The sequence below is a fragment of the Otolemur garnettii genome, unplaced genomic scaffold (assembly GCF_000181295.1).
Source record: "Otolemur garnettii isolate 467f Iridium unplaced genomic scaffold, OtoGar3 scaffold00001, whole genome shotgun sequence".
NCBI classification, from domain to species: domain Eukaryota; kingdom Metazoa; phylum Chordata; class Mammalia; order Primates; family Galagidae; genus Otolemur; species Otolemur garnettii.
Genome location: NW_003852396.1, coordinates 61,268,187 through 61,285,025, shown reverse-complemented (window position 1 = coordinate 61,285,025; position 16,839 = coordinate 61,268,187). Strand labels below are relative to the sequence as shown.

Here is a 16,839-nt window from a genome sequence, read left to right as displayed (position 1 = left end):
CCCGGGCTGGGGATTCGAACCCGCCACCTTAGGTGTATGTGGCTGGCGCCTTAGCCGCTTGAGCCACAGGCGCCGAGCCATATTATTTAAATTTTTTACTCATGTTATTTTTGGAGTCAGAAAACTCAAAACATTTTAAAAATAAGCAAAAGACCAATAAAATGAAAGGGCTTCTCTTTTGAATGTAATTTTTAATTCCCATTTTATGATAGCTCAAATCAATTACTGAGATTGTGCTCAGCTAGAATCTCTATACCATCACCGCTGCCTTTTTTTTTTAATAATCACAGAATCCTATCTCCTAGAGCTTAAGGAACTTGCTGCTCTGAGCCAGCTCTCTGACCATGAGCAGGTAAAATTCATATTTTGACTTTCTAAACAGGCCATTAAAACCCAAAGAAGTTCTGTCACTTTCACAAGTGGTGCTATCTTCATGCCATACTGCTCGTTAGTGGACTGACCTTGTCTACCTTATTCCAAAAGACTCCCAACAAGCCAAGTGCTCTGGAAAGATTTCCTTAGCAACAATCCACTATGAAGCCTAGTCTATTTCTACCACGTAAATCTCAACTCTCTCTAGTCAGTGGCAAGGTTTGAACTCTTCTTACCATTGGATCAGAAGTGAAGTCACCTTCACTATTAAAAAATGAAGGTCACCTTCTCCATATCTCTCAAAGAGCTACTACATTAAATAGTCTGATTAAATGAATTAAATTTTGCAAAGAGATAAGTTTCAAAGCAGTAGGATGCAGGTACCATTATTATTACCTTTGTAATTTTAACTAAAGCCCTTTGGGTTTAGAAAAGAATAATTAGGCTCGGCGCCTGTGGCTCAAGCGGCTAAGGCGCCAACCACATACACCTAAGGTGGCAGGTTCGAATCCAGCCTGGGCTGCCAAACAATAATGGCTGCAACCAAAAAACAGCCGGGCGTTGTGGCGGGCGCCTGTGGTCCCAGCTACTTGGGAGGCTGAAGCAGGAGACTCGCTCGAGCCCAGGAGTTGGAGGTTGCTGTGAGCAGCTTGAGGCTCTGTCTCAGAAAAAAAAAAAAGAAAAGAATAATTATAGATCAGAATAACCTAGACAGATGATTCCATGCAGATTTCAGGCTACCTCCAAACTCTCTGCTGAATAGACTCATAAGCCACCCAGACCTGTGAACAGCTTAGAGTACTACCCCAGGTTTACAGTGAGAAGAACTGGAGTGCAAAGAACTTGTGCTTGTACTTGTACTATCTCCAGGGCCATAGCTCTCTAGGAGAGGGAAGCCTTAAGTTTAGGCTGGCCTAACTCCAAAGCTACCGACTAGCCTGCAATTATTCAGTCTTGCTCTACGTGACACTATACTTCTCTTTTTGGCAACTGCAAATACTTCCCTTTTGGGGTCAACTATTTCTTAAAAATATTCCTTGTCAAAGATTATAGATCTAAATCATAAATAGAAAGAAAGGTGACACTTTTCCTGTTTGATATATCTACATTAGTTGTGCAAACAAAGATTAAGACAGGATAGAAGAAAACAGAGATTTTGGATGTCTTTAGAGGGAGACTGTATTTGTCATGAGCCCAGTTTTGTCTGCTTATTTTAGCAGTAGTACTTGGAAACGGAAGTTCTCAGGTCTCTGTTTTTAACTAACCTTCTGAAGGTCTGTGGGAATATCTCTAACACCCTGGAGACAGATAATAACACTTCTAATAAAAGCACCAAAATCATACAAAGAGGGCCCTTTAAAACATTTCAGTTGATTAAAAGGTTCTCAATAGTTTCCCCAGATCAATAACTGATTTGATCTGACTATATGAATGTAATAAAAAAGTATAATTATGTTTTCTGATATTTGTAATTAATTTTTACTTATTTGCCTTGTTTAAACTCAATAAATGCTAAATAAATGAATGGATGACTTACTAAGGTAGGAGAAATGCTTTCATAAAAGTAACATGAGATCTTGGACATGACGGTGACATTGGTATGTGCTCCAATCTGCCTTGGACCCCTTCTGGACCCCTGAAGATATCTGTGCTCAGGACAACGACTCAGGACTAGGAAAGGTAAAGCATCCTAACACTGCTGTTTTCTAGGATTTGAAGCCAGAAAGGGGGCCTGCAAGATGGAGTCTGAGAAGCTAAGCTGAAGCAGCACAGCTGACCCGCTCAGCCTTCCCCACATATCTGTGATTATCTAGTTAAGATCTCTCCTGATTATGAGGATGTTTCCCTCAAGGAGACTCTGAGAAGGAGTCACACAGAGATAACAGATGTCATCATATTAGTAAAGGTTCCTTTGATGATATGACATCTTCTCTGATGATTCTCTTAGATATTTGGTTGAAGTAAAAATCATACTTCTGTTGTTTAAATATTTTGTATTGTTAGAATGGAGACTATGTTGATGTTACTTCCTATCAGCAAAAGTTAAAATTTTCTAGGTTGGTTTCTTTATATTTCATTATAAAAGTTATTAGAATTGTAACTGAGGCAGGACTGTTCTCCAGAATCGCTGCTCTTCTGACAAATAAAGCTTGTTTGGTCCTATCCTTGACTCTGCATATTGGCTGACAATGACAGGCGGCCGGACTCTCTTCATCCGGAAACAGTTTCACCACAAACTCCAACAAAGTACTCTAGAAAAGCTAAACTAGATGGAAATTTCCTTCACCCTAGAGGCCTGTATTACCTTCTTATCTATGAGCCCAAACCAAAATCTTATCTATTCCCGCTCCAGGGAGAAAGGTACAATCTCATGGTGAACCTGATAACACCAAAATCATTAAACCAGAGGGCCAGCACAAAAGGAACTTTTTTTCCCTAAATGTTTATGATTTATGGAGACACTCACAGGGTCTTGCTTGGTTGCCTGGCATAAGAGTAATGACATGACCAGAGCTTGCTGCCACCACAAACTCCTAAGCCAATGATCCTCCTGCCTCAGTCTCCTGACACAACTATTTTTATTAGGCAGTGTGAAGTTTTCCACTCAGGTGATGGCCAACAAAACACTCATGGTGCCAATCAACTAGATCCTTACCTGCCATCCTTGGGGATGGAGGTGAAAAAAATGTAGGGGAAGCCTTAATCTCAATCCTTTAGGAGAAATAAGGAGAGATGTGTGGTAGGAGTCTCATATCCTCTGCCCCAAAGGCAATCTCACATACCTTATAATGGAATTTACAATAGACTGCCTCTCCACTTGCATTCACCAGCTTGAAAGTATGCGATCCGTATCCATTCATGTGACGATGGCCATCTGGAATCCCTCGATCACTGAACAAGAAAGAAACCTAAGAAATAGAAACAGAAAGCCTAAAATTCCATTTAAATCAAAACATCCTAGATTTTTAGGACATTCCTGTTTCCAGAACATCCCTTAATGACATGAAACACACTAGGCAATTTCCAATGGGACGGGTTACCATTATCATCTCATATGCAGATGATAATACACAGAAGAACTGGAGAGCACAGTGATATATAAATCATTACCAGCATGACTCAAAATGTCGTGAAGGAAAGCTAAAAAGAGTCTGAAAAATAGCCTATCTTGTTATTCAAAATTGATTTTCGTAGCAAATGGTACTACTTTCCCCTCATTTCCCTAATTCAGCATTTGACCTCAGACTAGAGAATTTAATTCTTTTTTTTTGAGAATTTAATTCTTGATACTGCTAAATATTAACTGATAATGCTTTTAGCTATCTATTATCATCACTAAGGTCTCTAAATAGGGGACAATTAACAAAATCAGTCATTATAAAACTCTTCATGATCCAGAAATCTGCCGAAACCTCTAAAAATAAAAGATAGACGCCAATTCCAATCAAATATCCCAAAGTGGAGAAATACAACATGAGGAAAAATTAACACCTCCTACAGCGGAAGAAAATATTCCCACCTGATGCAGAGACTCAGGACGTAAACTCCAGAAGTCCCAGACCATATCAGGATCCTTCAGATGTGTCTGAGGATTTCTCTTTTGACTATGGATAAAGGACGGAAACTAAATGGAAAAAGAGAGAAAAAAATCCAAAAACTAAGTTGACGGGAATTACAGTGTCTTACATTATACATGGCCTGCTCCTAGCCTTATAGATTATAATTCTAAACATAACCCTGGAATTTTAAACTGCCAAACCATAAAATAAACTTTAATCAGCATATAAAATTAGTAGCCATGATACCCGACAGTATTTCAAATCTACTCAAAGCTATAGCGTCTCTTTAAGGAAAAAAATGGACCACCCCTCATACTTGTTCTAGGGCAAAGTCCCTCTTTTTACTAATCATCAATGCTCTGCAAGGAAAACTGAACTTAATTCCCATGAAGTCAATGAATCTTGAAACATCAAATCTAAGACCCATGGTAAGTATTATTACTTGATCCTATTAAATACAGAAAAACATATCTAAAAAGGCAATCCAGACAGCCCAAATTCTCTTCTTTCTGCCTTTCTCGGGGTTCCTCCTCAAATGCCAATCTGTTTGAATATCAATTTAAATTAAAAAAATTTGGGAGAGTACAAAATACTCTATCACCTACCAATATGGCATCCCTGATGAAGAAAATTGGGGTGTTATTTCCAACAAGATCCCAGTTACCATCTTCTGTGTAAAATTTCACTGCAAACCCACGAGGGTCACGAACTGTGTCAGCTGAGCCTGATTCTCCAGCTATAATATTCAAATGGGAAAATGAAACATCAACCAAAGTACTTTATATCCAATAAGCCTAAAGTCATAAAGAGACATTGGGATCTACCCTTTTCAATCCGCTTCCTGGAAGTAAATCAGGTATTTAAGTGCCTGAGGTTATTACTTCTACCACCCACCAGCTAATTCAGCCTACAAATCAAACAAAGGAATTAATTGAGAGTAATAAGAAAGTATATGCAATAATAGCGGAGAGGTTATCTATTCAACCTAAGATAACTTTGTTCCAACAAGTAACTAAAATTTTAATTAAAATAAAGGAAGAGAGAGGCCAGCACAGAGGCTCATGCCTGTAATCCTAGCACTCTGGGAGGCCAAGGTGGGTGGATTCCTTGAGCTCAGGAGTTGGAGACCAGTCTGAGCAAGAGCAAGACCCCATCTTTAAAAATAGCCAAGTGTTGTGGCAGGCACTGAAGTCCCAGCTACTCGGGAGGCTGAGGCAAGAGAATCACTTGAGCCCGGAGTTTGAGGTTGCTGTGAGCTGTGGCACCACAGTCAGCAAAGTGAGACTCTGTCTCAGATAAATAAATAAATAAATAAAAATTTTAAAAAGCAATACCTTTTTAAAAATAAAGCAAAATAAAGGAAGAGAGAATAGTTATGAAGATTAAGGTAGTGAACAAAAATAATAAATTGTCACAATGATAAGGTTGATATTAGGAAAATTAGTTAAAAAATAAAATGAGTTAAAATATAGGTTCTTATTCCTAATTTATTTTTGCATTCGGAGTATTTTAAAAATAAACAGAGGCTAACACAGAAACAAAATTAATTATGCCTTGTGGTGTATTGAGATGTAGTAAGACAGATCTAGTATTAGCTTTGTAACGTGAAAAATCACTTAACCTCTCTGTAATGCAAATAATCACACCCGGCAAAGCAGATCTACAGATTAGAGATGATATCTGTGAAGCCTCTAACCATGGTTGGCATAGAGTTAACTCTCAGTGAAGGGTGGCTGTTGTGGTGGTTACTGAACAAGATCCCTACTCTATACTTCCGTCAGAGGCAACCACTTGTAAGAAATCTGTTTCCAAATGTTACAGACTTGCAGAGGTAGCCTCTGCATAAGTGCGATTTCCTAAGACCTCAACAAACAGAAACTAAGTAACTTCCTACATGTCCCAAATATTTTTTCTCCTATAAAATCTTGTTATAATTTGGAGAAGTGCTTATTTCCTATTTTCTAATACATTTTTCTGGAAATTAAGTTATAAACGTCCCAGATAAGGTGCAGGCTGAGTTACACATCAGCAGTCATGCCAATAGACTGACTTACCAACAGTGGAGAACCGAACTGCAATGGGAGTCCTCTTTCCAATATGCTCAAACACCTTTGCCTTGGAATATTTGGTAATGTCATGTGTCACCTCAAAGTAGCCAAAGGCACCTAATGAAAAGGACACAGAAATCCCCACCATGAGACCATTCCTGAGACCACCAGGCATCTCGGGGAGGAGAGAAACCAATGGTGTAACACCAGCCTTCTGGGAGCTTCCAATATGATGGGAGAAGGGGAAATGCCCAAACACAAAATTACAGGGGTGAAATGCCAAACTCTATGATATCATTCAATGCTAACCCAGGCACCACATAGCTGAAGCCAAGAGGAAGAGATGAGAATGGCTGAAAGTAATCAACACTGACCCAAGGACACAGGGCCTCAGAGGGCCTTGAAGTACAGGTGGGACCTAGAAGAGAAAGAGAACAGGGAGAAGAGAAAATACAGGGAAAGAATAGTTCCAACACTTAACCAGGAAAGCAAGGATGCCACAGAGCCAGGCAACAAACTCAATAGCACAGCAAGTCATGATGGAAAAAACACATGCAAAAAAGCTGGAGAAGATGGGAAGAGTCTTATCTAAAAAGAAGAGATTAAGAAAGTTGGAAATCCTAGCCAGAAGTCCAAGTAAGCAAGTTAAGAGAAAAACTTTTTCCTCTTTCCCGTGGAGCTAAAAAATGTTTTTAGTATTCTTTTAAATGCAACCCCCATCTTTTGCGTCTGTTATAAAAGGAATAGAAATTTTTTACAGAAGTTTTGGGCAAAAGGAAAGGAAAAACCCCCGCAAACCCACCACTTGTTAATACAACTGTCCTCAAGTTCACAGTTCACTTCGGTATTTATTCAGTAAGTGCACCATTTAAACTAAGGTGTCATTGCAGTACACGTGTCTACGTCTGTATTTCTGTACAGCAGGTCCTTGAATAATGGTGTTTTGTTCAATGTTGCTTCGTCATAACATTGATGAGAACAAAAAATTGGTTCCTGGCTGGAGCCAGTCCATGTGCACTCTGCATGTGCCCTCCGTGTCTACGTGGGTTTCTCTCCCAATAGTCTAGTTTCCTCCCACAACCCACAGATGGGTACCTTAGGTTGACTGGCACGTCTAAATGGTCCCAGTCTGAGGGAGTGTGTGTGAGCATGTGCTGTGTGAGTGTGCCCTTGGGTGGAAAGGAGTCCTAGCCAGGATTGGTCCCCACCTTGTTCCCTGAGCTACTAGGATAGGCTCCAGCAACCCAGAACTAGAATAAGGGGGTAAATAATTATCTTAATTTGTTAAGGTATGTATTGATCACATTTATCTCAAAGTTTAATATTACACGTTTGAGACTAGAAATATGCTTTGGTTTAAATTGGTTTCATTTTATATCATTTGCTTAAAGCTACAGTTTCTAAGAACCTATTGACATCATTCAGTGAGGACTTAAGATATTTTTATTCCTTCAATGAACTGCATAATAGAAGAATTGAAAGATTACCATTTTTAAAATAAACTATGATTCAATCTAATGTTCAATCTAAGGAAAAACCATCATTTAAATACTAATTCCCCTCAGGATGAATATTTTTCCTTTCTCCCAGAATGAAGCTCTGGCATTTCCATTTAAGGTCCTCCAAGCCTTTGGGAAATAATTTTTGACTTAAGTGCTATGAAAGAATCCTTTTACAGCCAATGAACACAGCTCTCACCTGCCCCTTTAGCATGCACGACCCTCTCAGGAATTCTCTCTCGGTCAAAGTGAGCCATTTCATCAGTGAAAACCACATCCTGAACAAGAAGGGGCCCACGGGGCCCAGCGGTCATGATGTTCAGTTTGTCTCCTATCGGGATACCGGCCCCAGTGGTCAGGACATCAGGTTTCTAAGTGAACATAAAAGGAAGAAAAATGAAGGTAAGTCAGTACAATCAAACTCTTCATTCACATTGTCACGAGGCACATTATTCTGCAGTATTTATTCCACCTGCCCAAATTCTTTTCAAATTTCCTGTATCCAAAGAAATAATACAATATATGCCACTGCCTGAAATTTACAGTCAGGTCTTAGGAATTCTTGACAAATCTCAACATCAACCTGCTAAGAAACGTGCTCTGAACAGCAGAAAGGCAGTTGGAAGCCTGACAATTTCTCAGCACCTGCTCCAGAGAGAGCCTCCAAGTCCACACAGAAAGTCCCCAGACAGGAGCATCCCCAAAGGACCAGATACGCTTGAAAGTGAATGTCTCAACCACTATGGAGAAGATGGTGGGCTCCAAGAGGCCATGGGAGAACTTATAGATGCTTTGTCACTGCTGTGGCTGTCCGAGTGTGCCCCCTGTAAGGGGCACTCATTTCTCTAAGTAATACCTGCCAGCTATTCACAACATCTCTTTTCAATTAAAAAGAAAAGTCAATGGCTTTTATCGTCACTGAAAATAAACCATTACTCATGAGATGGACTATAGTATTAATGTTCTAAAGACGTCAGATGTCTCTGAAATGGGATAGGCTATTTTACTATAATAAAGAACTCATTTGGGGCAGCACCTGTGGCTTAGTGAGTAGGACGATGGCACCACATACCGAGGGTGGTGGGTTTGAACCCAGCCCCAGCCAAACTGCAATAAGTAATAGCCGGGCGTTGTGGTGGGCACCTGTAGTCCCAGCTACTTGGGAGGCTGAGGCAAGAGAATCGCCTAAGCCCAAGAGCTGGAGGTTGCTGTGAGCTGTGACACCACAGCACTCTACCGAGAGTGACAAAATAAGACTCTGTCTCTAAAGTGATAAAATAAAAAGAACTTGTTTTAATACACCCAATTCTCCAATTTCAGTTGCATCAGAAGCCATTCTGCTGTCCCTCCTCTAGGCAAGAGGAGTATTCTTTAAGTCCCATATGACCCAGGGAAGCTCTTAGCATCATCTAGTTCCATGGTCATACAGTATTTTTGAACACAGACAACTGCGTCTGGTCACTGGGGAATCAGGAGAGACATATGGGTGAAGCAAAGCTGAGCCACCTCGAGGAAGAACTCGATAGGGTCTACTAACAGACCAATTTCACACACCGAGAAATGCGCTCTGCTTAGTACGTATTTCCACAAACCTGGAGCGGAGTATGTATTAATAACTGTTACTCCCCATGCACACCTGCCCTGCATCTTAAAGGTCCCACCTCTTCTCTAGAAGGTGATATGGTGAAGCATGAGCATTTAAACTTTAAATGTCCTGTGAGCTGTTTGAGAAAAGACACCAAATAAAAGAGATCTTGAAATCTGCAAGATGAATAAACAAGACTCTCACACAGCATAAATGCCCCTTGTCCACTAGAGTTATACTCCCATGAAAATGGGAAGAGGCCAGCATGGCACCCAGGAGAAACCATGAATGCCAGCACCAGAGCCTGGGTCCACCAATTACCTCTGTCAATTACCAGCTATGTAGCTACAAGTTACAACCAAGTTATTTTTAAGTCTTAATTTTTCATCTACAAAATGGACAGAATAATTACTGCCTCCCGGAGTTACTATGTCAATTAGATGAGCCAAACGTAAGGAACAAACAGCCTGTACACAAGGCACATGCATACTACAGTTTCACGGACTATAAAGACATGACCTGATGTGCATCATGACAGGTGCACACTCTTCCATCCACACTCTCTCACTCTACCACCTAAATATCCCTAAACCCATGCGGCAGAGCCCCTTCCAGACCATCAGAAACTCAGGGGTCCAATCAACAGTTACCAGCCAATCCCAACCCACTTTTGAGGATACACATGTTGCTGACACGTGTGACCTTCTATAGTGTTGTTTTTAAATGAATCAGAAAAAGAATGAGCAAAATTATAAAACTTCCCCTTTAGTTTAAACCCAAACCTGTACCCTGGAATCATCTGGAGAAGTTTTTAAAGCATCCCAATCCCTGGGACATCCCCCTCAAAATTTCAGATATAAAGAGTCTTGGTGAGGTCTGGGATATTTTTTTAACTCCAGGTAATTCCAAAGTGAAGTCAGGATTGAGAACCATGAGACTTGGAGCTCTTGGCTGATACAAAATTAAAATAGTAACAGAGTCAGTGCAAACTAATTCTGTCTCCTCCTTAAATTCTCTACCATACAAACAAGGTACTCCAGGAAGGCTTACAAAAAATAAAGGGGGATACCCCATAAAGGAGAAGAGTGAGAGGATACCAAGGAGCTCAGTAAAAGTAAAGCTAAGCAGGTGAGAGTTTCATGGACATTTTCACATCCCTAATGCGGGGAAGAAGCTGCCACTACAAAAGAGATGAGACCACCTCCAATCCCCTCCTGATGACCATCAGATCAGGGTAATATGGTCCAGGATAAAAACCACGCCCAAAGGAGGCAAGTACAGAATAAGCTGGATGAATGAATGAAAGTACCAGAGTATGACATGGTCCTCCCTAACGACACTGAACCATGGACTCTTAGAGTAGGAATGCTGGAATTAAGCCATCACTGATCCTCCCTCCTGGCCCATGCAGGAATCAACCCCCTTCAATCCTGTGAAGAAATGAAACCTCACCTATTGTGTATATTGTAAGGGTACATGTCAAATATATTAAGATTGTGAGTATAAATGTCTAAACACCACAATCAAATAAGTAAGGTGCAGGCTATGTTAACCAATTTGATGTAAACATTCCAGATTGTATATAAAATCAGCACGTTGTACCCTGTAAATGCAGTAATGCACACAGTTCTGATCTAATAAAAAATATTTTAAATAAAAAGAAATGAAACCCGGGTTTTGAAGTTACAAATGGAGCATTCAGAATCTCTTTCACTTCCCCACTCTAACAGATAAATTGTCCTGATTTATAACGGCTTTCCTCATTCAAGCTCATATATACACAATTTACCTTCAAAACCAGCCCAGCAGGAAAAGCTTTAACAGTCCGCAACAGGGAAGGGAGGGTCCGGGGAACAACCAGAAAGGAAAAGATGTAGGAGATAAAGCACCCCTTGCTCAGACCTGGCAGTTTGCTTCAGTGTGCTCCCCCAGGAGATTGATTCCGAGAAAGATTTATTTAAAGATCGAGCTTCTGTACCTGCCCATAGATATGCAGAAATATGCAGAAAGACTCTCTTTGTTAAGGAATTCTAGAGAATCAGCCGGGGTCTCTTGCAGCTGGGAGTGGACAAACCGGGCTTCGAGCATTGGGTTCTGTTCTCTGTCTTCCCCCTTCATTAACATTATAATCTCTAGTTCCAGTTTGGGCTAAAAGGAACAGACAGCCTGTCTCTCTTATGTTTTTACCCTAAACAAAATCAATTGTATATGTTTTCCTCAACCTTCACACTGAATTGTAATCTTAAATAGTAGCTTCCTAATGTTACTTCACTTCTTTGTATATGTATTAAATTCTTACTAAATGTTGGAAAGTATATAAGATAATCAGTAAAGTTTAGCCGGGCCAACCAGAGCAAGTCTCGGCCTCCCTTTATCATTCTGTCTGCAGTTCTTTCCCCTGCGTCTCCGATCAGAGGCTCCAAAGAACATACACCATCAAAAAGATCTCTGACTTCAGGGGACGGTTAGGGGGACATTACCTAAGAGGAACTGGCCTAAACTGAAAGATATCAGCAGGTGAGGAGTGGATGCTGTATATTTGTTAAGTTGAAAATAATCAATGCAATGAAGATTTACTAAATAAAAACAGGGAATGGACCACACAAGTTATCTCACTTATGCCTCCCAATAATCCAGCGAGATCAGCATTATGAATCCCATTAAAGGTTAATGCTATATGTTCAGGGAACGTAAGTACTTCATCCGGATCTCAATGCTGCAGGATAGGTTTAACCTGGAACATATAACAAGCCTGGATGGGCAAAGAAATTTCCTCTAACTTGCAATTACTGCTTGCAAGATCAGTGAAAGATCATTTTAGATCCAGAATTTTCTAAAGACAGAAAAGCTTTTCTGTGGCTGGACAATTTTAGGAGCTCTGTATGGAAAAGCAGCATTTGTACCTGTTACATCTCCCTGGCTGCTGGTTATCCATGGCATCCATCCCAGGACAAGCTCCCTGCCCTGCCCACGCCACCCCTCTAGTAAAGCTAAGGGCATCTCCCTGTGGCCCATAGAACAAAACAGTAGAATGACCTGTTCACTTCACTCTTGTCCTCGCTAGACCATGTCCTCCTTTCACATCTAAATTCCTGACACCCTAAGATGATGCTCCTGACTAAGCCAACAGGCCCCACCAGCACAAGTCAATGGTAGTCTGACACTCCCATTATGAGAGTCTGATAGATACTCTCAGTCAATGAGCCAGAATAAGTTTCCATTCTACTTTACTCATTGCCTCAGTTATGCTATACAAGCCACCTAAGGTACTCAATAAATGAGGTACTAAATAAAATATCATGGAAAAAGAAAACGCCAGTAAAGGTGAGAAAAAAATGAAACGATTTTCTTGAAAAAGAACACAAATGGTTACTGTTGGTGCTGCACAAAGTACAATGCAGGCAGTATGCTGACTGCTACTGAGCTGCACCCTTCCTGGCCTTAGGCTAACAACGATTGCACAGAGTAAGGGTGAGGCTAATACATTTAATAGGCAAGTGAAAAACTGCCTCTCCCTGGTGGTGTTTAACTGCATGGGGATCTGGGAAACAAAAGAAAATGCTTCTAAGGACCCCAGGGAATAGAACTACTGGGTAGTTTTAATTTCAGAAAAAAATATAGTAAAAGTTGCCTTTTGCAAGGAAGATAATGTGAGATTTCAGGTCAAATGGACCTGTGAGCACAGAATAACTGAACACATCTCCTCCCTCGTGCCAATGAGCAATGTTTTTCAAGCAAGGCTACGTCATATTATTTTGTACAAAAGTAAACATGTCACCATAGGTGTCGATATTTTCCTCTCTTCTTGGTGAGCTGCCAAGTCATTCACTTTGCTACTTCAAGGCTTTCAGCCAGAAATGTCCAAATACTACTATTAGCTTTCAATAATTAGCAAGCATTCAGAATACTCCTATTGAAAAGAAAACCTTTAAAATACCTAAAATAATAGGGATTGCAAAAGTGTTTTTATCTGTCCTGAAACTGTCTTAAATCTGATAACACTAAGATACGGCCTCGTCTTTCAACCTCCCCAAAAAGCAGGGAATAAATGGAAGTGTTTGGACAGACAGGCTCGAAAAATGAAGGCTCCCTGATGCGCACAGGTAAAGCTTCCTTTACTCTGTATTAGAAGCTGCAGTAAACACATATGTGTTGATGAATAAATCAAAAACATTAAATTAAAAAAAAGAAGCTGCAGTAAGACAATGAAGAACACAACTGAAGGGAAAAGAAACAAAAATAGATGTTTGCTTATTTTACATTTTGCCATCAGCCACTCTTACCTAGAAAAAAATTATAGAATCATGTGATTATTAGCTAAAAAATGCAAGTGAAAGCTTAGGAACTTCTATTCCAGATCTCATAATGTCTCTGCCACGGTCACACTACACCTTAGCAATTCTATGCCTATACCTCCCAGAGGAATGAAAGCATATGTGTACAAAGAGTTAAGTTACTCAGTCACACCTTCTCCATCCAGAATGTTGGCAGTGCAGTGTCAATGCAGTTATTATTTAATATCCAGGTTATGCTAAAAAAATATATAGACCCTCACAGTCTGTACAGTCTACACTCACTAACTGGAATGGCTAAGCTCTCTCCCAGATAATCAGGAAACTGAATTAAAAAGGCTTGCAATATTCAAATTCTCCAATGTGTAATGGATCAAAGGCTTGTTAAACCTAAGTATACTTGTTAAACTTGTTAAACCTAAGTATCCCAAAGGAAAATCCAGGGCACTTTTAAGCTGTGAGCAACAAAGTTCCCATTTCAGTTCCATTCAAGCAACTGACAATACCCTTAGAACCGCTTCCTTCCCACCAATGTATGTTAAGAGAATTAAGGATTTCTAAGTGAATCGAAGTCAGACCTATCACTCACACATTTGACTGAACACTCACTTCCTAAAGGTTACAAAACTCCCAATTCACTTGTCAGTAGCAAAACTGGACCACAAGGAGAGACGCCCAATAAATTCCTTTCACAATGGTTGGCACTCTGGTTCCAAAGGAGGACACACCCAGCTGCACTCTGCATCTGATTCTTGAGAGTAGAGACAACAGACTACCTCCTGTAGTAGTTCCCAAATGTAAAGCTCTCCCAGTCCAGTAAAAGATCAAAACTAATCAGAGAGTAGAGAAGGGAGAATATTGACAGAGAGCTGGTCACTTATAGAAAAGCCTTTATCAAGCAAGGAGAGATACAAAAACAAAAAAATAAAAATGACCTTCTGTCGCTGTCGTAATTTTCTAACAGAGAGAATATTTTAATATCAGAAAGCAAAAAGGATATATTCTTTAAAAGAAGATCTTGTCTGCCCATTGCCACATCTCAAGAAAATGGCTGAATTTTCCCCAAATATAGAGTGTACTCATCTGTTTTGGATAATGCAGAGGTACTGGCTTCCTGGACACAGAAGTAGACCACATTTCCCAGCTTCCCTTACGGTTAGGTGTGGCCTGGAACAGAGTTCTTGGAATGTAAGTGAAGTGACCCTCACCCCTAAATATCCCACTACATGCTTTTAACCCTTGGTGGCTGGATGGCGATGCCCAATCCAAGCTTGAAACCCATGTGTTGACCAAGGACAAGCCTCCTTCAGCCTGGAGCCTTCTATAATTGTGGGGGAGCAGTGTACCCATCCACTTCAAACTCAAACAAATTTGGACCATCATGTAAAACAAAAATAAATTTGTAATATGTTTACACCATTTTACATGTTCAAATCTATTGTGACAGCACTTAGCTCTCATATGATTTCACTTAAAATATAGACTATCGCTATCCATAATAAAAAAAAAAACAGTCCAATTTTTTTTTTTTTCTTTTTTAGTCAGAGTCTCATTCCTTAGCCCTGGGTAGAGTGCCATGACATCATCATAGCTCATAGCAACCTCAAACTCTTGGGATCAAGCGATCCTCTCACTTCAGCTTCTAAAGTAGCTGGAATTACAGGCACCTGCCACAAGACTCAGTGAGTTTTTCTATTTTTAGTAGAGACAGGATCTTGTTCTCAGGCTGGTCTCAAACTACTGAGCTCAAGACATCCACCCGCCTTGGCTAGGGCCAAGAGTGCTAGGGTTACCAGCATGAGCCACCCTGTCCTGCCTCAACAATCCAATTTTTAAAAGGACAAAAGATTCGAAAATATATTTCAAAGAAACACATACCCATGAAAAGATGCTTAGTGTCCTTAGCCATCAGAGTAATGCAAATTAAAACCACAATAAGATATCACTTCATACCCACCAGAATGGTTGAAATTAAGACTGACAACACCAAAAGTTGATAGGATGTGGAGCAACTTAAACTCTCATACTGTTGATGAAATGTAAAATGGTACAAGCACTTTAGAAAAAGGCTTGGCAGTTTTTCTTGAAACATCCACTTAGCCTATGACCCAACAAATCCACTTCTAGCTATTTCCTAAGAGAAATGAAAGCAAACATGCTCCAAAAAAATTGTGTAAGAATTTTTGCAGCAGCTTTATTCATAATGGCAAAAAACTGGAACCAGTTGAGGTATCCAGCAACAGAATAACCAAATGGTGGTATCTTCATAGAATAGAATACTACTTGGCAACAAAAAGCACAAACTACTGATACATGAAACAACTTGAATGAATCTTAAAAGATGTTTGCTGAATGGAAGAAGCCTCACACAAACAAGTGCCTAAATCAATGATTAAAAAAAAAAAATTCAGAACAGTGGCTGCCTAGGAACTAGGCATTTCCTTACAGGAAATGACAAAGAAATAGCATGAAGGAAATTTCCACAGTGAATATAATCTTTTATATCTTATGATAAGAGTTTAGGACTCACAGATATATGTATTTATCAAAACTCATGGAAAGGTACATTTAAAATTTACGCTTCTCAGTGTATATAAATATTACCTTAAAAATATAAACACACATTAACTGCTGTTACTTTGTATGCTCAGTGTTTAGGGGTAAAGTATACTGATCTCTATAACTTATTCTGAAATATTATGCTGAAAACATTAATGAACTATTGGATTTCTGAAGGGATGGACAAATGGAATAACATGTATAAAAGATTTATAGCAAAATGTTACATGTAGAATCTAGATGCTAATTAGATAGATATATACTTCTTCCAGCTTTTTTGAATGCCTGAAAGTTTTTATAATAAAGTGCTTGAAAATTATATAGGTTCTGAGGCATACGCATAATTTCTTTGGGGGGGAAGATCGGGGGTCAGCAAGGTTGACCTCTAAGAAGTAAGCAGCTTTTGCTCAGAGAAGCTAAAATTGAGGAACAAGACATTGATGTGACAGCCAATCAGAACAATGTACAATGTGCTCTGGGATGCCACGGACAAAGGAGACAGCAGTATTTCAACTGCAAGTCCTCCAGTGTGCTTCGTGGGTCAGCTGCTTCTCACATGGGCAACTTCGCCGGGTAAATCAACAGCAAAGGACTTAATGATTCAACAGTTCGGGATTCTCCCAAACAAGAAAGAAGCAAGCTAGTCTCAGAAAATAAAGGGAGTCCTTTGAAAATGAATATATTTTGTTTTATGAAAATCTCACTACATTGTCTATATTTTTCTCAGTTCACCAAGTACTCATGAAAACTCCAGAGTGAACCAGGGTTTAGAGAACACTTTGGAAATGGCAAAGTCCTGGCCCCATAAAGGTGAGTTCTTTTCTTTAAAAATCCAGATTAATGGCTCGGCGCCTATGGCTCAACCGGCTGGGGCGCCAGCCACGTACACCTAGGGTGGCGGGTTCGAATCCCCAGCCCGGACCC

The 16,839-nt window shown here is 40.0% G+C and overlaps 1 protein-coding gene across 1 annotated transcript in view; it reads right to left on the bottom strand.

Annotated features, from left to right (window-relative positions):
* Positions 1 to 16,839, bottom strand: part of CAT (catalase) — a 39,896-nt gene that overhangs the window by 20,758 nt on the left and 2,299 nt on the right. The window contains exons 2-6 of the mRNA XM_003781225.3: positions 7,679 to 7,850; positions 5,987 to 6,097; positions 4,538 to 4,668; positions 3,893 to 3,997; positions 3,156 to 3,281 (exon numbers count right to left, since the gene is read on the bottom strand). Coding sequence (XP_003781273.1) covers positions 3,156 to 3,281; positions 3,893 to 3,997; positions 4,538 to 4,668; positions 5,987 to 6,097; positions 7,679 to 7,850 — 645 coding nt within the window. The remainder of the gene's footprint in view (positions 1 to 3,155; positions 3,282 to 3,892; positions 3,998 to 4,537; positions 4,669 to 5,986; positions 6,098 to 7,678; positions 7,851 to 16,839) is intronic.